Source organism: Paraphaeosphaeria sporulosa (genome assembly GCF_001642045.1).
Source record: "Paraphaeosphaeria sporulosa strain AP3s5-JAC2a unplaced genomic scaffold CC84scaffold_1, whole genome shotgun sequence".
NCBI classification, from domain to species: domain Eukaryota; kingdom Fungi; phylum Ascomycota; class Dothideomycetes; order Pleosporales; family Didymosphaeriaceae; genus Paraphaeosphaeria; species Paraphaeosphaeria sporulosa.
The window spans coordinates 903830-925735 of NW_017253360.1; the positions used below are offsets into that span (position 1 = coordinate 903830).

General features: G+C 53.8%; 9 protein-coding genes across 9 annotated transcripts; 7 read left to right on the forward strand and 2 right to left on the reverse strand.

Moving 5' to 3' along the window:
* Window positions 1–577: 577 nt before the first annotated feature.
* Window positions 578–2199, forward strand: CC84DRAFT_1080236 (cytochrome P450; the record flags this gene model as incomplete). The annotated part of the gene is made up of 2 exons (XM_018173885.1): window positions 578–803; window positions 869–2199. The coding sequence occupies 2 exons, from the start codon at window positions 578–580 to the stop codon at window positions 2197–2199; spliced, it is 1557 nt and encodes a 518-aa protein (XP_018041831.1).
* A 1583-nt stretch (window positions 2200–3782) lies between these two features.
* On the forward strand, window positions 3783–4545 carry CC84DRAFT_1077474 (uncharacterized protein; the record flags this gene model as incomplete). Its single annotated transcript, XM_018173754.1, has 2 exons — window positions 3783–4054; window positions 4113–4545. The coding sequence occupies 2 exons, from the start codon at window positions 3783–3785 to the stop codon at window positions 4543–4545; spliced, it is 705 nt and encodes a 234-aa protein (XP_018041832.1).
* Window positions 4546–5382: 837 nt separating this feature from the next.
* CC84DRAFT_1133272 (glycoside hydrolase) lies at window positions 5383–8351 on the forward strand. Its single transcript, XM_018175968.1, has 2 exons — window positions 5383–6059; window positions 6129–8351. Exons 1-2 carry the CDS (start codon window positions 5426–5428, stop codon window positions 8099–8101), a joined length of 2607 nt encoding a protein of 868 aa, XP_018041833.1. The 5' UTR covers window positions 5383–5425; the 3' UTR covers window positions 8102–8351.
* A 425-nt stretch (window positions 8352–8776) lies between these two features.
* CC84DRAFT_1068713 (uncharacterized protein) lies at window positions 8777–9217 on the forward strand (the record flags this gene model as incomplete). Its single annotated transcript, XM_018173650.1, has 1 exon — window positions 8777–9217. A coding segment is annotated over one exon (441 nt), but the record flags the coding sequence as incomplete, so codon positions are not given.
* Window positions 9218–11473: 2256 nt separating this feature from the next.
* CC84DRAFT_1133275 (uncharacterized protein) lies at window positions 11474–13911 on the forward strand (the record flags this gene model as incomplete). The annotated part of the gene is made up of 3 exons (XM_018175969.1): window positions 11474–11667; window positions 11879–12386; window positions 12436–13911. The coding sequence occupies 3 exons, from the start codon at window positions 11474–11476 to the stop codon at window positions 13909–13911; spliced, it is 2178 nt and encodes a 725-aa protein (XP_018041835.1).
* A 13-nt stretch (window positions 13912–13924) lies between these two features.
* CC84DRAFT_1182423 (Six-hairpin glycosidase) lies at window positions 13925–15313 on the reverse strand (the record flags this gene model as incomplete). The annotated part of the gene is made up of 1 exon (XM_018180631.1): window positions 13925–15313. The coding sequence occupies one exon, from the start codon at window positions 15311–15313 to the stop codon at window positions 13925–13927; it is 1389 nt and encodes a 462-aa protein (XP_018041836.1).
* A 428-nt stretch (window positions 15314–15741) lies between these two features.
* CC84DRAFT_1200739 (MFS general substrate transporter) lies at window positions 15742–17691 on the forward strand. Its single transcript, XM_018181680.1, has 4 exons — window positions 15742–16211; window positions 16257–16627; window positions 16685–17185; window positions 17246–17691. Exons 1-4 carry the CDS (start codon window positions 15889–15891, stop codon window positions 17620–17622), a joined length of 1572 nt encoding a protein of 523 aa, XP_018041837.1. The 5' UTR covers window positions 15742–15888; the 3' UTR covers window positions 17623–17691.
* A 187-nt stretch (window positions 17692–17878) lies between these two features.
* On the forward strand, window positions 17879–20128 carry CC84DRAFT_1253930 (uncharacterized protein). The gene is made up of 2 exons (XM_018184416.1): window positions 17879–19816; window positions 19877–20128. The coding sequence occupies exons 1-2, from the start codon at window positions 17928–17930 to the stop codon at window positions 20079–20081; spliced, it is 2094 nt and encodes a 697-aa protein (XP_018041838.1). The 5' UTR covers window positions 17879–17927; the 3' UTR covers window positions 20082–20128.
* Window positions 20111–21819, reverse strand: CC84DRAFT_1159002 (uncharacterized protein). The gene is made up of 2 exons (XM_018177112.1): window positions 20685–21819; window positions 20111–20623 (listed from the first exon to the last, which is right to left on the reverse strand). Exons 1-2 carry the CDS (start codon window positions 21756–21758, stop codon window positions 20330–20332), a joined length of 1368 nt encoding a protein of 455 aa, XP_018041839.1. The 5' UTR covers window positions 21759–21819; the 3' UTR covers window positions 20111–20329.
* Between the last annotated feature and the right edge of the window lie 87 nt (window positions 21820–21906).

Genomic DNA, 21906 nt, shown 5'->3' on the forward strand with positions numbered 1-21906 from the left:
TGACGCTCCAAGCAGGGTTCGTGCGTCGTCTTTCTGCACAAGGTATGCAGTTCGCTGCTCGCTTTAGCATTAGTAGATACATAGCCGAGTTGGAAGGCGACCCCTGTTCTGCGTGCTTTTCTGCTAACAGAGTTAGGCGGGGGAGTAAGGAATGGCGGGCGGCAGAAAGACGGAGGGCAGTGCATGTCGATATTTAGTAGACTTCGTCTCATATCTCCAAGTGAGTACAGAGGAACGCAATGTATGTAATGCAATCATGTGCTTCGGAGAATGTAAGCACGTCTCTGTAATATATGCTTTTGGTGGATGAACATCCCTGTACTACGTGCGCTTCCAATAAAAGATGTAGGCGGGGAAGAGCCGGCATGCAATGGCTGTGCCACCGGGGCCTGGTTGCCACGGAGTTTCCAACAGAGTAAGCATGATGAGGCGGCCAAGAATTGAGCGGCTGGCTATTGCATTAAACTCTAGGTGCAGTAAGGACCCGTGTCGGACGCAGTATAAGAGCTGCTTATGCGCCGGAATGGAACGATTTCAGCTTTTGCGCCTGCTTACTCGTGGCCACAGCTCCCTCAGCATGGCTGTCTCGTTTACGACCGTCGTCCTCCAGTATCTACCGATTGCACTTGTGCTGTCATTTGTGTATGCAATTACCTTGGGCATATACCGCGTGTACTTGAGTCCGCTGTCACACATTCCAGGCCCAAAACTTGCGGCCGCAACGCGCTGGTATGAGCTCTACTACGATGCCTACAAAGTGGGAAAATTCTACTTTGAGATTGAGAAGATGCACGAGAAATACGGTAACCACATCGTCCTCGGCCCACTGCCCTCTACCTCCAATTTCCACATGCTAACACAAGCTCAGGCCCCGTCGTCCGCATCAACCCATTCGAAGTCCATATCTCTGATCCCACTTACTATAACGAGCTGTACAACATGAAGCTCAGACTCCACAAAGACCCATGGTACTATTCATGGCTCTACCGCCCAGGCTCCATCTTCGCGACCATGAATCCAGACCTCCACAAACTGCGCAGCGCACCGATAAAGAAAGGCCTATCACCCACAAGCATCTCCCGCGTAGAGCATGTTCTCAAAGAGCACCTCTCCCGCCTTATGCTCCGCATCCAAGAACACAAAGACCGCGGCCAGCTCATCCACATGACTAGCGCATATCGCGCGCTCGCAACCGATATTGTGACGGATATTTCCTGTCCCAAGAGCCTGCACCTGCTGGACAAGCCCGGCATGGGCCACGAGTTCCACGAGGCGATCGCAAACTACACCATGTTTGCGATCTGGAACCGGCAATTCACCTGGATCGGGCCGCTCCTGGACTCTCTCCCACGCTGGCTCGTCGCGCTGCAGGGCGACGTCGCCCTCGGCATCATTGACTTCCTCGTTGGTCAAGAACAACAGGCCGAAGACGTGATCAAGAACGATGGCAAGCCGATCGGCACAAAGTCCTTCCCCGTCATCATGAACGAAGTCTACAAGTCTCCGGACATACCGCCCTCTCAGAAGACCCCGCGGCGCCTGTTCGAGGAGATAGCAATCCTCATCGCTGCAGGCAGCGAGACCACCAGCAACTCCTTACTCACAACGACATACCACGTCCTCGCAAACCCAGAGATCCGCGCAAAGCTGCAGGCGGAACTCCGCACCGCCTTCACAGCGGAGGAAACAAGGGGGGTCCTGAGCTACAAACAGCTCGAGCCCCTGCCCTACCTCACCGCCGTCATCCACGAGGGTCTGCGCCTCGCAACAGGCGTATCCGGTCGTCTCCCACGCATCAACAAGATCGCGCCAACCCTCTACACAAACCCCTCCACCCACAAAACTTACACGATACCACCCAACACGCCCGTCTCCATGACCACGCGCTCCATGCACTACAACGCCGCGTGCTATCCCTCCCCAACTACCTTCCTCCCTACACGATTTCTCGGCGATGAGAAGAAGGAGAGTCTGAAGTGGTTTGCGCCGTTTGGCCGCGGCGCGAGGAGTTGTGTGGGACAGCATCTCGCGATGGCGGAGATGTATATGGTGATTGGGAATTTGTTTGCGAGGTGGGATGTTAGGCTGGGTGAGGGCGTGGACGAGCGGGATGTCGACATGGCGCATGAGTGTTTTGCGCCGTTTCCGGAGGTGGGGAGGGAGGGGGTGCTGCTTGTTATTGACGGGGATGCGAGGTGACGGTCGGAGAGTATGGGTTTGGCTCTGCGTTCCCGGAATTGGCAGACAGTCGGGTTGTATGGAAGACAGGGGCTGGTGAGGAAAGGTCTGGATGTGCTCGCTGTACCGTTGGTGCATTGCTGCCTCGCGGTTATGGAGACGGTGCGATGTAGACGGGACAGCTGGTTCACGCGGATATCAAGACCGCGTGAAGCCTGGAATATGTTAGTGGGCACGGATTTCTTCGAAACAATGATTTCCCCCACAACAACGTCACGTTGCCCTAGCAATGCTAGAAGGCCTTCATTTATATACCGTTTTGCTATGTTCATTTCCAGAGATCTATATTTATTAGGTTCCTGGGTAAATCGCGCGTTGTTAGCACATGTGAACCTTGAAATTTACCTCCCAATGGGATAAGTACGCCAGTCCACAGAGTATGGCGCCTTATCTCTAGTTGTCTTTCCCGGCCTATGTTAGCGGTATTGATGACAGTTCTTACATACCAATCCCATGTCCCAACCGTACAGACGCCGACGTAACGCTGTTCGAGATCCAAAACTGGTCCTATTAGTATAGCGCGGTGTCCGATCCTCCACCGCAGACAGCGAAGTCTCTCAGCAAATACCCAGCACTAAATGGCAGGTCGATGCGGATGGTATGTGCAACATTTACTTGGCGTTGATGCAGCGGCAGGCAGTCGAATTCGCCTTGCACTGCACCGGTACCCTCGTCCCAAACACCGGCGATAGACAAACCGTCACACCTCATGCGGTCGAGCACCCAGCGGCCCCACCATTGCACGGCCCTGCAGTGCGCAGAAGATCCGCAGCTACAAGTAGGCGTCGTTTTCTACGCTGGGGTGGGCACAATACTCGGCATCGGCGGGCGGATCATGCTGGTGCAAAGCTATCTGTCTGCGCTTGTACAGGCTTCTCGGACGAGGACTGGCCGGGAGTGACCCACAGGAACGCGACGTCATATTCCGATCTCTTAACGAGACCGAGTGTTTCCTGGTAATCATTGTCGAATGCATCGGGTTTCGACTGTTTCCGCCACGTTGGAAATGTGAGGCCGGAATGATCTACAACAGCGCAGATGTACAACAAGGTGACTGCCCGATGGTGGGTAGTTCATCTGGGTCCTACGGCCTTCTAGAAGTCTTCTGTGCGGACAAGATCGACGTCATGCCCCGGCCCTGTCTCGAAGATCACATCGCCCCAACACCATGCCGCGTGGACAGTGGCGCCCATTTGGCACTTTCGAAAACATGCTCGGGTCACGCTCCCGGGATCTGCTTGTCGCTTCCGAGATTGCTCTTCTTTCGGCGCGGAGATCATTTTTTGATCTATTTGTGGTGGGTTTTTGATTTGAGGTGCCAATATATCCACCGGGAAACCACGACCGCGTTTCCGATATATGAAGCGCCAGCGGGTCACAACCAGATATGCACCCCAGAAAGCGGCAATGGAAAAATAAAGCTTAATTGAAGCTTAATTGCAGCGTTAGTCTAGGCCTACAAATAGTGATCTCGGGCGCCTTCTATAGATTTTGTCTTCTCACCTGTACCTTCGTACTCGACTGACAAGACACTGCTCGCAACGATGCTTCGTCAAATCGCTCTCGTCGCCCTCGCGGCGCTTCCCGGCTCTCTGGCTCAGGTTACTGAAGGCTTCGAGAACGGATGGGACCAGACTGCATGGCCGACTTACGCTCTTGATTGCAGCCAAGGTGGCTCAGTCGCGCTCGACACTACGACTGCTCACAGCGGCAAGAACTCGATCAAGGTTACCGGTGCTGGTGGCTACTGTGGACACATCTTCGTCGGCACGACCAAGGTTCCCAGCAGCGGCGACGTCTACGTCAGGACCTGGCTGTGAGTCTTTACCATCTGTCAACAACCTACCACATTGCTTATCTTCCGTGTCTTACAGCAAAGCCTCAAAGGCCCTGACCGATTCTCACGTCTCTTTCATCACCATGCCCGACTCCGCCCAAGGATCCAAGAAGCACCTTCGCATCGGCGGCCAATCCAAGATCCTCATGTACAACCGCGAATCCGACGACGCGACGCTTCCCGACCTCTCGCCGAACGGCATCGCAGCGTCCAAAGCTCTTCCCACCGGCAGCTGGCAGTGCTTCGAGTACCACCTGGGCGCGGACGGGTCAATTGAGACATGGCTAAACGGAGAAGCCATCGCGGGGCTGACCACAAAGAACAACTCCAACGCAGGACAGTGGACAAGGAGCTCGATCAAGCCCAAGATTACGGGGGTTTACTTCGGATGGGAGTCGTACGGTGGGGACACAAACACATTTAACTACGACGATATTGCTATTGGCTCGACCCGAATTGGCTGCACGTAGGGTGTTTCAAACGTGGAACAGGGAATGTGGGGGTAGGCACAACTTGTCCATACAAGGTACATCGTCACTGTAAATATTGTTAGCATTTATCGATCAGTGAGAAACACGAGGATATCGTTTTCCTGCACTGCAACGCGGCCCACGTTAGCTGAGTGAAGCGTGGATCACACTTATGCCGCACACCCTGACCCACCTCCTGCATCTACATGCACGATGTACCATCACCATCTCCGTCAGCAGGATCAGTTTCCCGAAATGGAATTCCACCCTCGAAGCCCATCATGTAACATGCATTACCCATCAAGGCACGTCCCGGCGCGTGACCCCGCGTCTTGGTGCTCCGGCGCGAGCGACGATCTCTTCGGCTAAGTGCCTGGCTTTGTACCTTGCATCGACTAAATCGCGGCTACAGATGCAGGCAATCAACACCATCACAACGGCTATCACGGAAGCGACTAGGCCCGGGATATTTCCCCATGCAATTTCTTCCGCTGCAGCGCGCGCGATATATTGCGCTGGGACCCACCGCCCGGACTTATCACTACGAGTTGGTTAGTGGACCAATGAGGGGTACGCTCCAAGATCTTGAGAGCTGCATGAGATGAGGAGGACAGCACGATAGTGGGAGGTTGGAGCGGTGGAGTAGTCGATTAGGGACGAAGGCGGGCCGCTCCCGTGACGAAATGTAGGTTCCCATCGGTGCGATAATGCACCGAAAGTGGAAAGTGGTTTGCGCTGTAGATGCAGCAAGGTACTATAAGGGTGAGGGACTATATCAGATGCCCTTATAAGGTCGCGATAGTACGTACCCCCTCAACGGATCCGTACGGTCGTTCTGATCGAGCAGACCAGAGGCCCGCTCCCCAGCCCGTCGCGAACCATGCCCTCACTCAAGTCGTCAAGTCCGTCTGGACTTCTCCTCCTTGGACTGCTGCTCCTCACTGTCGTCGGACATACAGTCGCACAATCGTCGCGCAAGCGCTCCAGTCTCAATGCCGACTGGCGGTTCTCCCGCTTCGTCGACAATCCTGACGGGCTTTCCTACGACACCCTCAAGGCGTGGATACTGCCTTCATCCAATGACTTCATCACCCGCGCGAAGTACCAGAGACCTACAGGTACGCCACCGGGGAGTGACGTCCAGTATGTCAAGGACTCTTTCGACGACAGCAAGTGGGATCCCGTGACCCTTCCGCACGATTGGGCTATCAAGGGACCATTCGGCGCGCCTGGCGTTTCTGGCCCGGAGGGTAAATTGCCCTACAATGGCGTGGGGTGGTACCGTAAGACGGTTAAGCTTGGAACTGGAGATGTTGGCTCCGGGAAGAACCTGTACCTCGAAGTTGACGGCGCCATGTCGTATGCGAGTGTCTTTTTGAATGGCGTACTTGTTGGTGGTTGGCCATATGGATACAACGCATTCCGCTTGGATCTTACGCCGTATGCGAAAGCTGGGGATAACACCCTTGCTATTCGACTTCAGAATGCGCCGGATTCTTCCAGGTGGTACCCAGGTTAGTCGAGCCCATTCGCTTTTGCTACGATCTGCATCCGGACCCGTGACTAACAGCTATCGATACTAGGTGCTGGTCTATACCGCAATGTCTGGCTGGTAAAAGTCAATTCCGTTCACGTTGCGCAGTATGGAACCAAAGTCACCACGCCATCCGTCAGTGCCGGATCAGCGACTGTGGACCTGAGCGTCACAATCGAGAACACTTCCAACAGCACCAAGCGGGTCGACTTGGTGACTGAAGTCTACGAAGTAGACGCGTCAACCGGTAAAGCCACAGGCGACGCCAAGGCAACTTTTAAGAGCATTTCTATCAGCGTTGCAGGCGGCTCGAAGCAGGTCGTGAACAGCACCACTGAACTCTCCAACCCCAAATTATGGGGACCAGCCCCGGAGCAGACTCCGAACCAGTACGTTGCTATCTCGAAAGTGTCGGCTGGCGGAAACGGTACTGTCGATTCAGTCGAAACCAAGTTTGGCGTTCGAACACTTGTCTATGACGGTAATAAAGGCCTCATCGTCAACGGTGCCCACGTGTACGTGAAAGGTGTATGCAACCATCACGATCTTGGATCCCTTGGAGCCGCCTTCAACTACCGCGCTGCCGAGCGTCAGCTCCAGATATTGTTAGAAATGGGCACCAACGCCCTCCGGACGTCGCATAACATGCCTGCCCCCGAGCTCCTTGACCTTGCAGACAAGTACGGTATCATGGTGATGGGCGAAACCTTCGACACATGGAAGACGAAGAAAGTGGCCAACGACTATCATCTGCTCTGGGACGAGTGGCACGAAGCAGACATGCGATCATATGTCCGCCGTGAACGCAATCATCCTTCCATTGTGGCATGGAGCATCGGAAACGAGATGCCTGACCAGTCGTCCGCGTTGGGCGGCCAGATAGCCACAGAGCTGCAGAACATTGCACGCCAGGAAGACGGGACTCGGAAGTCTACCGCAGGTCTGAATAACGCCGGGCCGGGCACTGCCTTGGTAAATGTCCTTGAAATCCCGGGTCTGAATTACCAAGGCGAGGGCAAAGGAACATCATGGAACTCCACGTACCCCAGCTTCCACAGCCGATACCCTGACAAGATGATCTGGGGCACCGAGACTGCATCCACGGTTAGTACACGCGGCACATACGTCTTCCCAGTGACGAGCGGCAAAACTGCCGTCGTCGGGCCCAGCGCGGGCGAGAACGTCACGATGCAGTATGTCTCCTCCTACGAGTTGTACCACCCCTCGTGGGCCGCCTCCCCAGATAAAGTCTTTATCCAGCAAGACAAGTATCCCTATGTCGCTGGCGAATTTGTTTGGACCGGCTGGGATTACATTGGCGAGCCAACGCCCTTTGACAACACCAGCCGCAGCTCGTACTTTGGCATCATCGACCTTGCGGGCTTCAAGAAGGATCGCTTTTGGCTGTACCAAGCGCGTTGGCGTCCGGACATCCCGCAAGCACACGTCCTGCCGCATTGGACGTGGCCCGACCGCGTGGGGAAGGTTACCCCCGTCCACGTCTTCACATCTGGAGACGAGGCGGAGTTGTTCGTCAATGGAAAGTCACAGGGCCGCAAGAAGACCGAGCCGTCTGAGTACCGTCTTCGATGGGATAACGTAACCTACGTGCCGGGCGAGATCGAAGTAGTCGCGTACAAGAATGGTAAGAAGTGGGCCGAAGACTCAAAGAAGACGGTCGGTAGTCCGGCGAAGCTGAACGTAACGGCCGACCGGACATCGATCGGCAACGACGGCTACGACTTGTCGTTCATCACGGTAGCCGTTGTCGACAAGAACGGTGACACGGTGCCGATGGCGAGCAACGCTATTTCCTTCTCGATCGATGGGCCGGGGGAGATTGTGTCGACGGATAACGGAGACCCCACTGACATGGTGGCTTTCCCGTCCCTGACAAGGAAGGCGTTTAGTGGAATGGCGCTTGCCATTGTGCGCTCGAAACCGGGAGAGTCGGGTAGCCTCAAGGTCTTGGCGACTTCTAGTGGGCTTGAAGGAGGCGAGGTGGTTGTACGGGCAGGTTAGGACGAGTTCAAGTTTGGTAGGTCAGTAGACTAGCGCATGATATGAATGTAAGACTCACCATACATAGGCTTGATGAAAGGTATTGTAGTGAATCACGAAACTCGTGACGACTCGTGACGTAGGTGTTGTGAAGTAAAACGAAACGTTAATAGCGTAGGTGAAGTCTTACGAGGGTATTTTCTCTCAGCTACGATTCGTATGATCAACATTGGTTCCAGGTGGAATGAGCCTTGTATCATCACGATAGTCCACCGACTTGATCCTTTTCGCTTTCGCTCAGACCCCAAGACCCCAAATTTCTAATGCGTTGGTCTGGGCCAGTATCCAGATACTAGTCCGTTCTGAAACGTACCCAATAGATCTCGTGTCAGCATAACGTAGCCCAAGCATCTCATAGTGGTGTTTCAACCCCGCTGCGACACCACATTAGCCAGTGTAAGCTTAATTAATATGAAGCCAAAATGGGAAAACACACTATGTGTACAACCAATCATTGGCGACCCAACGATGTAGCCTTAGAAATTCTAAAGATGGGAACCAAAAGGTTTGTTCTCTAGGCCGAACAGCCGTGCATCGAAGCAAGAACTCGGTCGTTTCCATCGCCCGAGAGAGCCACCTTGACAATCCATAAAGACTAAAGATGTGCACTTGCAAATACGTGAATACAAAGTAGCCATGAAAACACTCCTCCTTCCTCTCGCGACTGCTTTGCTCGCCCAACAAGGCAACGCACACTACGTCTTCAACCGTCTTATCGTCAACAACACCGTCTCAAAAGAATTCCAATACATCCGTGATGTAACCGGCAACGCCGGCACACGCGAATCCACCTGGCTGAAGTCTTTCCCAATCTTCGGCCCAGAAAACGAGAATGTAACATGCGGCCGCGGCGCCTTCCCCGTCTCCAACGCCGCAACTATCGAAACCGCAACCATCGTCGCCGGCTCGAAAGTCGGCTTCATGGTGTCCCCTCCTATGTTTGATGACGATCTGATACAGTACATTTATCACGAAGGGCCGGGACAAATGTTTTTATCCAAGCTACCCGAGGGTACTGAAAGTCTGAACGACTACGATGCTAGTGGCGATTTCTTCAAAATCGGGTACGCGGGGCCTAAGAATGCAACGACATGGCTACTCCACGACCAACTTGCGATGAACGCGACAATCCCGAAGACGACGCCGCCAGGAAAATATGTATTGCGTATCGAGCAGTTTTTGCCGTCTTCGCAGCGGGGGCAGAGTCAGTGGTTCGTAAATTGCGCGCATGTCGAGATTGTGGGAGATGGCGGGGGGACACCAGGCCCGTTTGTGAGGTTTCCGAATGCTTATAGCGAGGATGAGCCTAGTGTGTGGTTTCGGGAAGAAGGAACAGAGTCGGGATACCCAAAAGATGCGATGAAGTATGTGGAGCCGAGACCGGCGGTGTGGAAGGGTTGAGCGTTTTGAAAGGTGTTGAGAGCTAAACGAAATTTGAAACTGATACCGGTAGGATGGGATCAACTCAGTAATGTAGTTCTTCAAGGGGGACCTAGGGGTGTAGGAGCAATTGACTGCTCAATCATTTCTTGGGTACCAGTTCAGAAAACGCTTGTTGGGAAATTTCCATGGAAAATTCTACGAAGGAATGTCTGTAGGGCACAGTACATTAGGGATGGTCCATCGGGGTCGGTCCAAAAAATATAGAGTCAAGAGTCACAGAGAATCTAGCCAGCGCTTCGCCTTCTTCTAGCTGATCTCAAGCCCATGAGGATTCATTTATGCAGTTCTCTTTGCTGGTATGACAGGAGAAGGGGAGGCAGATTCACGTATCTCCCCAGAGGTGCCATCTCTCCATCCGAATCACTCTCGTCTCCAATATCGGGTAAAATAAAGCAGATTCTAAGGCCGTAATGACGGAGACCTCGTGAGCTCTTGACCCACCTTTGCGCGTCCAAGAGGCGTGTTGCACATCTCGAGTGACTGCCAACCCTCGTCGCAAAACCTTTCGTTCATTGGCCGGACCCAAGAAACGTTCACTGCACCACTCAGATCCCCCGGCCAAGGAGAAAGCTGGGCCCTTCGCCTTTCACTTTAGGTCAACTTCGGGAATTCATAGCCCAATTTCCTGTGAAGTCTATCGCATATTCTTGTCTGAGTCTACTCCACCCTTGGGATGGGCATCGGCATGGCGCCTTCACCGGTTGCTCTGTACGCTCGCTCTAGGAAGCTTGAACAATGGCTTTTCTCCTAGCCGTTTGCCTTCCTGTATTCCTCCTGTACAAGTTGAGAAACAAATTGTGTCGGAGTATATCCATCCTAGTAGGTGATTAGGTATTGAAGCACTTCAGATCTTCGCTCGTGAGGACTGCGGGTGCGGGGCACAGGTCGGGGGCGCTTCATGGGATTCGAAAATGGTCGCTTCCACAAGGTTGAAACGCAAGGACGTTAGTCTGTTGGTTCAGGTGTGGAACTCAGAAGGGTGTTCAGATGTTCGACGGTCGCCAACTGGTGTACAGAGATAATTTGGCGGCCGCGTAGACATGTTTCGAGGTGGTCATCACAAAGCGACCTGTGACTGTGTCCGACGGTTTCAACCCTTATGCCATGTCTTGAAGCTGTGATACGGATAGATAGACGCAGTCTCGAGCAGCTGCATCGTGGCTTTGGCCAACGCGAAGGAATACAATCACGCTTGGCTGAGTTCGTTAAGGTGAGGTTTTTGAAACCGATTCGAAGAGTGACAGTCGTCACGACAACATCATCTCCTCTGCTGTTGCTCTTCGAAATGGCGTCAGCGTATCAAAGTGAGAGAGCTGCGAGGTGTAACTTATAGAAGTGAAGGAGGCGAAGGTGAATGCAAACCTAGCAAGAGGTTACCTAGACCTGCTTGCTGTGCCGCAGAGCCCTGAACCCCCAGGTTAGCATAGTAACTTTCTCCTCAGATTTAGCCAGGTGGATTCACTGCGTCAGTTTGGCCATGAGACCAGATGCAGCCTGGTAGGTTCTGTAGCGGCAGTGGCTGGAGGCTGGGGTAGGTGCTGTGGCTGTGAGGAAGGCTAGCCAAGAGAGGTTTAGACAAGTTTCGTTGTGTCCTGCAAGGAAGCGCCACCCTTGATCTGTTCATTCATGCACACCGCATTGCAGATAAGCTGTCAGTATACTGCCATCAGGAAGAACGTAACGCATTTGTTTATGTACATGATGTGTGAAAGGCGCTGTGATGTGGAACTAAGGCCGTATTGGCATAACGTGGGGAAACCCCGCATCCCCAGGCATCGGGCCACGGAACAATATAGTCGGCATTCGGGTTATCGTTCCTAGAGTCGTGCATAACTAAACTGTGTCCTAACGGTGTCAATTGAGCCACCAGTCCGAGTCCCGATTGCGGAGATGTCGACTCGCGATTCAGAAGGCAGCCCTAGCGCCGTCGATACCAGCAGTCATGTGGAACAAACAGCAAATTCCCCACCCAAGTCTGCACCAGACATTGCATGCAATACCTGCCGAAAAGCGAAACTCCGGTGCTCGCGAGACAAGCCGTCTTGCGCGTATTGTAGAAAGACTGGTACGGTCCTCTTTATGACGTGGTTGCCGACGAACTGGCCCTAATTCAGTTCTCCAGGAGCGGATTGCCTGTACGAAACGAAGAGGACGAAACCGGGTTTGAAGACAGGAGCCATAGAGAACGTACACAGAAGGCTAGGTACGCTATTACACCCCACACTTTTGTCGCGGTTCCTAAACTTGTCGAGATATCCTCGAAAGGCAGACGAAAGAACAAAATGAGGCTTGGAGGTCGTCGCACATAGGCGCGAGCGTCAATTCCCAAGACAGTACAGCACGTGAGATTGTAAATCTCCTCGCTAGAGAACTTCCGAAGCTTGTCCATGGATCCACCGAAACCTCGCCTCGATCGTGGTTCACTCAGGAAACACGATTGGGCTCAAAGCGAAGACGTGTACCCGATGATGAGGATAAGAAGTGGGCAGTCGACTTTGCCGACTCAATGTCATTGAATCCGGCTCACTTGGAAGAGGCAGTCACCGCGTACTTCTTTTATGTCCATCCGTGGATCCCAATGATCCACGAAGGACGCTTTCGACAACGCTTGGAGCAAGAAGACCAGCGTGCGAGACTCGTAGTGGTGGTTGAGGCCATGGTTGTTGCGGCATCTAAATTCGTGCCAAATGCATCGATACCAGCCGGTACAATCGCGCGAGTACGAAACAGGGTAGTTACAGCAGCGATGGATTGCCTTTGCCTAGAGAGTCTCCAGGCTCTCATCATTGTAGCTTATAACGACGTGAGTGATCATCAGGCATACGAAAGAACTGTCTGACAGGCGCATATAGATTGGAGATGGAAACGCCGCGAAAGCCTGGTCACTCGTCGGTTCACTCACGCGCACAGTTGAGTATAGCCAACTGGCGCAAGAGCGCGAAGACAACGAGCACCGATCACTTTGCCAGCCATTCGAGGTCTTAGATCATACGTCAGACTGGACCGAACTTGAAGAGAGACGGCGAATCTTCTGGAATGTGTTCGACCTCGATCGCTTCTGCTCTGTTGCAATGGGTTGGAATACAAGTCTGACATCCGCGGATGTTTATCGTCGATTACCATGTGATGGCCACCTTTGGCGCAAAGAACAGGCTGTCAAAACCCCATACTTTGGCATCTGGGACAAGTCAGCTGGGAAAATGGGAGTTCCGATAGGTTTCTTGGTCGAAGATGATGACCTTCCAGAAAAGGCCAAAAGGATCTCAACAGCGGACTCACGTGCGCCCCAAGGATTGAAAGCTGCAGATATGTCAAATGTGGGTGCAGTCGCGTATCGCATTGAAGCCACTGAGTCAATGTCCCGTGTGGCAATCTGTTTCCTGCAGCAGAAAGTCAACATGCGCAGCCAGCAGGAGATATCGTCTTGGCTTACCAGGTTTAAAGAGTTGGATCTGCGGTTGGTACATTGGAAGATGCTTCTTCCCCAAAAATGGAAGAGCAACCCTAATATGACTCGGCCAGTTCTACTCATGGATCCGAATCTCACACTGGCCCACGTTACGCACAACGCGACTATGATCCTGCTGCATCAACTCATAGCCTACCCTCCCTTTCACTGGCCATTCCGTAGTCGATTGCCAAGCAGTTGTTCCATCGAAGCTTGTTATTCAGCGGCCATGGAAATTGCTACGATCAGCCAAAGATATCTTGCCAATTCCCCGCAAAGTCGCCCAGTCGCGAGTCAGTTCGCCTTTTGTATTTTCATTGCGGGAAGAGTTCTTCTCATCCATTGGCGCTCTAGCCCTCGAAACGAATTTCCAAATGAGTTTTGGAATCTGGTGCAGTGCCTGGAAGAGATGTCAAGGCGTTGGACAGGTCTTTCCCCGATACAAGCTCATAATCAAAATCTGTCGGGACGATATGTCGCACGTCTCAAAGAGCTCTACATCTCATGTGTTAGAGATGAGGCTTTCCGAATCTCAGTCGCTGATTATACCAACGAGATTACATATCGCGTCAACACGTCATCCGAATCAATCCAACCTCGACGGCCGATGCATACCAACGAGATGCACCCACGACCGGACATGCCTATCTCTGGAGTTAGCAACGCAGAATGTCCTGTTCGACAGACCGACCCGCAGCCAGATGCAACAATGTTCGGGGATGCGAGGATGGATATAGCAGATATCGATAATCTGGAGGGCGTGGATTTCGACACTTTGCCGCAATTGATGCTGGATCGGCACTTCATTGATATGGACCGCATAATCGCATTCGAAGATGGGAGCATGTTTGCCGCCACGGTCGATAACGGCATGTTCTAGTTACATAGTCCGCTCATACAATTCCCATCTTCATCAAGCGGTTGCCGAACTGTACAAGATAGTAGTCTCCATATACCAATCCGTGATTCGCATATCTTTTTCGCGCTTGCTCGTTGTTGTTAGCTGTCCCGTACTTTAACATCCCTTCGAAAGACCATCCGGGCGTCGAGTCTTCTGCGCTGATGTAACCATTTGATGCGCACACCAGTGTCGCCGTCTCTGGTGCCAAGGCAAATGAGATTGTATCCTGCACTATCATCATAGCAGTTTCACGAAATCGAGAAGCCAGCATGCCTGAACCAAACCCTGCTAATGCCTGAGACAAGATAAGCATTCCATTAGCAGCGATCATGCCAGCGGAAGAATCGCGGACAATGTTGGTTTCGTCGTCAATGGGGGCGTCAAAATCCCAAAGCGGCACATAACGGCCTGGAGTCGCGTAGGCTGGAGTTGTTTCCAACCGGTAAAGAAAGTATTCAGCAAGACCACAAGAAGCATGCAGAAAACGCCAGTCTTTGGTAGAGAGATAAGCCTGTGCGTATCCTAGAATTGCCCACGCTTGTCCACGCGCCCAGTTGGATTCGTGGGCGTAGCCTTGGGCAGTCAGACGTTGCTTGAGAGTGCCGCTTTTCGGATCGATATTTGCCACATGGCAAGTTGAATACCATGGGCCAGTATAGCAGACTTTCGGTTTGTTCGACAAGACCACGTGCTCAGGGCGTAAGTGTGACCTCAATAGGGTTTCGGCGTGCGCAGTCGCCATTTCGGCCAAAGATGGATCTTGCGTGTGGTGAGCGGCGTAGTACATGAGGTCTAGATTGCACATGCTGTCGATAATAACGATCATGTTGTCTTCTTGATCCAGAATCTCCATGTCTCTCGTTTTGAGTATATCCCAGCTCCTGATTGCTCGTGCAGAAGGAATATATCGCGAGGCTAGGCTCCGTGCGGCTCTTACAATCGAGTCAAGACTTTTCCGGTTACCAAAAAGTTCCCAGTCTAACTGCAATGCAGGCATTATAATAAAGCCGATATCATGGGTGTCGGTGCGCGTGTCCATGTTGTACAACGGTTCTGCCCATGTACGGCACAATGTCAGGAGTTGCTCGCGGAACTGCAGAATGCTTATCTCAGGCGGCAATTGTAGGCTCTGAGGAAACCTTACGGCACGCTCTAGGATGGTATACAGCGTGCCTGGAAAGAAACCACAAGTCCAGAAGTCGGCCTCACGAAGAGTATACCTCCCGCCCTGACCCGCATCCTGAGGAACGTACTCTGGGAAAAAGTCCGGAAGAGCTTTGATTGCAGTCTGAGCTGTTCGAAGAGCCTTGGCCGTGATGTTTTCGGTGAACAGGTCTGGAAGATGCCGATCTACAACGAAAGCTGCGTCCGAGGTGTCCATTTCTAAGGATGTGACACTTGTAGGTGGACTAGACTCCACGACGCAGGTATCCTCGTCACTAGAGTTGGTAAAATGGTAAGGCAGAGTCATTTTCGGCGAAGCGGATTGAGAAGAGACAAGATTGCTTCCGGGCAAGCTTTATGGATAAGCGGCTGCCCGAGCCGCAAGGCGACCTTGTCCCCCTTGGTTCCATCCCGTCCCGTAATCTCGCACCGAGTTAGCCATGTTACACGTTGTCCGCAGCCAAAACGTCCGGCGCGATGTGGGATAAGAGTGTCGGAGGAAGAGTCTCTCCAAAGGCCGCTGCCAATGCTCCGGGGATGTTGTCCTTGCCTTTTTTGGTTCGGCGTTGGAGAAGCGAAGATGCGGGGCAGGACGTGTTCGGGCTAGCGCTGCACCGACTAACAACATCGACTCAGCACTCCTCCGCAAAACTCGCATCAGGGTCATCTACCTTTACTAACTACGCGCGCGGAATAAATACTTGAGATGTTGCTCCCCACTATAACTGTTACATACCGGGATTGGCTTTCCTCCCCTTGACTCCGTCTTCTTCCATAGCGATCCCGTCCATCATGCAGAAACCAGATGAATCCGGGGAAATCTCGACTGCCGAAAGGACGTACGATGTCGGCGACAAGAATAATGAACATGATGAAGTCGTAGTGAGCTCTGCGACCGAGAAGCCCACGAGATCTCTGTTCGTGGCATGGATGTACATTTTCGACTGGTACCCCAGCCACTATAGCAAGGAAGAGAAGAAGCTCTTGCGCAAGCTTGACTGCATCCTACTTACCTTGTGCTGCTTGTGCTTCTATATCAAATGGCTCGACCAGAATGCGCTCAATAGTGCGTATGTTTCCGGTATGAGAGAGGAGCTTCGCATCAAAGGGAACCAGTATGTTCTCCATCCTCACTTTGGTCACTTGCTTACGTATGCAAGGTACTCGCTGTTCGGTACCTTTTACAACATCGGGTATCTGATCTTCGAGATTCCAAGCATGATGATCATCTCACGTCCGAAGCTGGCCCGTTACTACCTACCACTGATGGAGACGCTGTGGTCGATCCTCACCTTCTGTCAAAGCAAGCTTCAGAATGACAAGCAGATATTCGGCTTGAGGTTCCTACTAGGTGTTTTGGAGACCCCGGCTTCAACCGGCAGCATCTACCTTTTGACATCGTGGTATCGTGCTGACGAGGTCTTCAAACGCGCTGGCGTGTGGTACGTCTCGAGCAATGCTGGAGCAATGTTCAGCGGCTACTTACAGGCGGCTGCGCACAAGAACCTGAATGGCGCCATGGGCCGCTCGGGTAAGTCGCATGATTTGACACGCCGAACTTGACCTGCTGACGTAGTTTTTTTTATAGGCTGGCGGTGGCTGTTTATCATCGACGGCAGCATCAGTCTTCCAATTGCACTCCTCGGCTTTATCATGTTCCCTGGCCTTCCTACCAGCCCACGGGTCTGGTGGCTCACAGAGAAGGAACAGAAACTCGCCATCGCCCGCATGCGCAATGATGGAGTGAAGCAATCCAGCAAGATCGGAAAACGTATGCTCAAGCGTGTCTTCACGCATTGGCACTTCTACATCCTTGTCCTAACGTACGTGTGCTTTCAGTGCACCTCGTATGTCGGCGGTCAGATGGCGATCTGGCTCAAATATGAAGCTGACAAGCACGGCACATACACCATTGAGGAGATCAACCTCATTCCGACTGGTGTACAGGGTGTGGCCATCGTCACTGGTGTCTTGGCTACTAGTCTGGTCATGATATACCCCATGTGGATCGTGTTTACGGTCGTTTCCTCGATCCTGCTATTTGCCAATGTATGTTTGCTGGTATGGGAAATACCGCTTGGTCTGCACTGTAAGCGTGTTTTTTTTCTGATCCGACCACCCATGATACGCCGACACTAACCTGCAACAGTCCTCTGTTACTACCTCCTGGGTATGACATCCTGTATCACACCCATTCTCTTCCCATGGGTGAATATGATGATGAAAGACGACAACGAAGCGCGCAGCTTCACCACTGGCGCAATGATGACTATTGGCTGGGCGTTCTTCAGCTTCTACCCCATTACTACGTTCCCGATTCTTGAGGGGCCGAAGTGGCGGAAGGGCTTCACCGTCAACACAGTGCTCATATGTGCTTATATGACGTTCTTCCTGGTTGGTCAGTACCTGTGGAGGAGGGAAGTAGCGGCGAAAACGTTCGACACAGACCCTTCTGCCAGCGAGCCGCTGGAAAAAGAGCCTGACGCCGTGCACGTCGAGGTTGCAGATAAGGAGACGAGGGTCTGAGACCACCGAAAGATAGTCTTAAGCATACGCCAGGAAGAGAACAAGCTAGAATTTTGAGCTTGCCGCAGCTACGCAGTATGTCTGCCAAATTTGATATCGCGGACCTCAGAGTACCGGCGCGTCAATAACTTCAAGTGCACATGTAGCTTTATGGAAACACGTCACGGGACTTGTGCAGGATCATTGGCCCGAAGCCGAGATACAAAGTATATAAGTTTCGCCCTTCCCTTAGCTACGGTCTGTCTACCTTCGGCCCTTTTCCTTTCCCGAGAGCCTCCAACATACGCATAACGTTGTAACCCACCATGCCGCCCCTCCCAGGGTTTTCAGACAACCCACTGCGTACCCGCGCCGACCTCATCCGCGCTGCGATCGCCCTCGTTAAGCCTCTAAACCCATACAAGTCCCCAGGCGGAGCGCGTATCAAACTAGCCACCTCGACCGCCGCCGGATTCAGCGAGACGGCCGCCCAACTCGAAGGCTTCTCCCGGCCCCTCTGGGTCGTCGCGTATCTCCTAAGCTTGCAATCCACGGAGGTCGACCCCTTTATTCAAGCCCTGCTCTCTGATGCAGCGCTGAACTTGGAATCATGGGTCCAGGGCCTGAAAGAAGGCACAAACCCCCAGTCGCCGGAGTACTGGGGCGACTTGGCTCCATTCGACCAAAGAATGGTCGAAACGGAAACCATCGCCATCGCGCTGCTCGTCCATCCCTCCGCCTTCTCTTTCGAGCACGATCCCGCTGCGAGGAAGAATTTGGTGACGTGGTTAAGACAGATTAATGGACATGCTATGCCAGCGAATAACTGGCTTTTCTTCCGCGTGCTGGTTAATCTCGCGCTGGTGCTCACCTTAGGTGTTCCCTTGGGGGAGGTGAAGAGCTATATCGACGATGCGCTGGAAGTGTTGGATTCTTTCTATCTCAGCGAAGGCTGGAGTTCTGACGGTCTGTGGGGCGCGGAAAGGAAGCAAGCAGATTACTACTCCGGCAGTTTCGCGATGCAATTCTGTGCGCTGCTATTCGTGAAGCACGCCGAGACTCTAGCTGGATACGGAGAACGGGTGGCGAAGTTCAAAGCAAGAGCGCGGGAGTTTGCGAGTGAGTACTGGCGGTACTTCGCCCCCGCCGGCGCGGCAATCCCCTTCGGCCGCTCCCTCACATATCGCTACGCCTGCGGGGCTTTTTGGAGTGCTGCGGCATATGCTGGAATCGACTTGCCTCCTCCACTGGATATCGGCACGGTGAAGGGGTTATTGCTGAGACATTTGCGGTGGTGGGCGGGGCATGAGGGGATATTCAACACAGACGGCACCCATAATATCGGGTACACCTATCCGAATATGTATCTCGCCGAGAACTACAACTCCCCACAGAGCCCGTACTGGTGTCTGAAAGCATTGCTGATTCTCGGTCTACCATCGTCCTCCTCTTTCTGGACGGCGACCGAACTGCCCCACCCGTTATCCCCATCCGCACCGCAAGCCTCTCCAAAGCTGGAGCTGGCAAAGATAAAGCTTCTCCCCCAGCCACACCAGATTTTAGTAGGCGCAGAGGAACATCACTACCTCGTCTCGTCCGGGCAATGCACAGCCAAACGCTTCAAAGGGAGGGAAGCCAAGTACGGCAAGTTTGCGTATTCCTCCGCGTTCGGGTTCTCTGTTCCCGCCGGCCCTCTCCTCGAACAATTAGCGCCGGATTCCACCCTAGCCATCTGTTTCGAGGGGGAGGAGGACGAGGCAGGGTGGAAGGTACGCTGGGCACCAGAGGGCGTTGAGTTTGGGGAGGGAACTGCGGAGGGGACGTGGATCCGGAGTACATGGCGACCCTGGAAGACAAGCGGTGTGCACGTCCAAACGACGCTCGTGGTGCCGGGGAGCAAGTGGGGTGGGTGGCATGTACGGGTGCACCGCATCAGTCTCCCACCTGGCGCGCCCGCGATGAGGGTTGTGGACGGGGGTTTCGCAATCGACGCTCAGACGTCCCGCGGCTCATCCATTTTCGAGACGAGCGTGGGTGCTTCGTTCCCCCAGGCACACGGGGAGCAGAGAATGGAGGGGTGGTGGAGCGACGGGCTGGGAAGTCTAGTCCTCTCCCGCGGCGGCGCGAGCGGCGTCGTGGACCTCACCTACTCTATCGACGGCGGCGCAGCAGCATCAGACGGCAAGGCGCTTATCATCCGCGCGGATCCGAATACGTGAGCTGCCTTTTCCTTTCCCCTTTCCTCCTACGCCTACTTGTCTAACCAGAGATCTAGCAATCTGATTGCGTCTCGCACACTGATACCCGCCATGCAGCACTCGCTCGCCGCCAACGATGGAGAAGGGAACAAAGTGATCTGGCTGGTCACGGGCGTATTCGCTGTTCAGGCTGAGGCGACACGGCATCTTGAGCGGGTGTGGGAGATGTGGGGAGACCGGCCTAAAGGACGGTTCGAGGGGGGCAGCGTGAGGTTCGTGTAGGGAAAAGATTGCAGCAAGATCAATACAAGCGCGTTCATAACATTTGCATTTGCTGCGTGACGTGATAACCAACGGCACCGTGCCAAGCAGACTATGTCTTTGCCGCCCGTGATGCTCGTCATGCCTACCCATCTCACCACCAAACAACTAATCAAGCTCTCAAAGCATCGCAACATGATCAAGATGACTGGGACGCGAGGATCACTCTCTGACGAAGAAAGAAAAGGGTATCAATGCCCGCCCACCGCTCACTGCATCTCCTCCGTCTTCGCTCTCTTCCCATTCGCTGCGTCTTCGTCGACCTCCAGTTTCCGCTTACCCGACGCCTCTGCCGCGGACGATGATCCTGCAGGCGCGGGCTTCTCCTTCTTCTTCGTCTTGACGAGACCCGAGATGTCGTTAGCAGACTTTGTCGCCTCGGCGAGCGCGGCCTTTTGCGTTGCAGGGTCTGCGCCGAGGAGGCCGCCGAGCAGGCCTTGGAAGACGGTTGGGTCGACGGCGTCGAACTTTTGCTTTGTGGGGTCTTCTTTGAGGTCGGCGAGCTGGGCGATGTTAGTATGACGTACTTTGCACGAGAGATGGACAAGATCAACTTGGACTTACCCGTGTCTTGAGGTCCTCTAGCATGCTCTTCTTGTCTGCGAGCTCGGCCTCGAGCTCCTTCTTCCGCTCAGGGGTGAACGTCTCTGCTGTGAGAGACTCCTCTGCTTTCTTGAGATGTGCCTCCTGGTTCTGAATGGCGAGCTCGGTCTGCTTGCTGGCTTCGTTGCGCAGGTCCCAGTCCACAACGTCTTCTTCCTGCTTCTGGGCGTCTTCGGGGGCGGCTTCCTTGTTGGCCTGCTGCTCGCGAATCTTCGCCATGGATGCGAACTCCAGGGCTAGCGACAGCGTGTAGTGCGCTGATGTGACCTGCTCGTGCCCGAATGGATGTAGCTCCTCCAGGAGCTCGAGCGACCTGCGTGCATCTGGTATCGCGTCGTGGAAGCGCTCGTTCTCGAAAGATAGATCGACGAGGAAGCCGTAGATGTCTGCGAGTTTCGTCTTGATTGCGCGGGCTTCTGGGGAGAGCTCGGCCTTGCCCTTGCCTTTGCCTTTGCCTGCACTGTCGCTGCCGTCGAGTGCTTCCAGCTGCTTGTGATACAGTACGCGCGCAATCTCGAACATCTCAAACGCATCCCCGAAATCGTCTTGCTCTTCCTCCTGGCCTTCCTCGCCGTCGGTCTCTTCCTCCTCCTCGTCTGAGTCATCCCAGTTCTCCATGCCGGTCAGCTGGAAGAACGGCTTCGACTGGACCGTCTGTTCCTTCCCTGCTGCCGCTGGTGCGCCGTTGGTTGCTGTGCTGCCCTCTTCTGGTATCGTGTCCTCCTTCTTCGCTTTCTTGGATTTGGGCTTCTTCTTCTCCTCCTGTGCGACCTTGGTGCCCAACACATCGCTCTTTGCGATTGCGACCTTGTAGAGCGCGCGGCCGTAGTTGAAGAGCAGCTCTGCGTTCTCGGGAGCCATTTCGCCGTTGAGCTTGGACTGGATCTCGGCGGCGTCGGCATAGTGGTCGGCGGCAGCGGAGAAGTTCTTGAGCGAGTACTGGAGGGAGGCGGCCTGGGTGAGCTCGTCGAGCTTCTCTTTGGTCGCGGGGAGCTCGGCCGTGTCTGCGGCGACGTCGGGGGTGGGCTCGGCCATTGTGCTGGATTTTTCGGCCTTCTCTGTGCGGCAACGATCCGGTACGAGGTTTGTCGCCGAGGGTGTTGTTTGTAGCATGCGGGCGGGCGGGCGCAAACCGAAAGTGAAGGCTGGCGGTCCGTGCACACGTGCAGGCGCGACCGCGTCG

Coding starts and splice junctions, on each gene's coding strand:
- CC84DRAFT_1133272 (XM_018175968.1), top strand. CDS start 5,426: ATGCCCTCACTCAAGTCGTCAAGTCCGTCTGGACTTCTCCTCCTTGGA. Junction 6,060..6,128: donor TTCTTCCAGGTGGTACCCAG/GTTAGTCGAGCC, acceptor TATCGATACTAG/GTGCTGGTCTATACCGCAAT.
- CC84DRAFT_1200739 (XM_018181680.1), top strand. CDS start 15,889: ATGCAGAAACCAGATGAATCCGGGGAAATCTCGACTGCCGAAAGGACG. Junction 16,212..16,256: donor CTTCGCATCAAAGGGAACCA/GTATGTTCTCCA, acceptor TACGTATGCAAG/GTACTCGCTGTTCGGTACCT. Junction 17,186..17,245: donor AATACCGCTTGGTCTGCACT/GTAAGCGTGTTT, acceptor AACCTGCAACAG/TCCTCTGTTACTACCTCCTG.
- CC84DRAFT_1253930 (XM_018184416.1), top strand. CDS start 17,928: ATGCCGCCCCTCCCAGGGTTTTCAGACAACCCACTGCGTACCCGCGCC. Junction 19,817..19,876: donor ATCCGCGCGGATCCGAATAC/GTGAGCTGCCTT, acceptor CCAGAGATCTAG/CAATCTGATTGCGTCTCGCA.
- CC84DRAFT_1159002 (XM_018177112.1), bottom strand. CDS start 21,758: ATGGCCGAGCCCACCCCCGACGTCGCCGCAGACACGGCCGAGCTCCCC. Junction 20,624..20,684: donor TAGAGGACCTCAAGACACGG/GTAAGTCCAAGT, acceptor AACATCGCCCAG/CTCGCCGACCTCAAAGAAGA.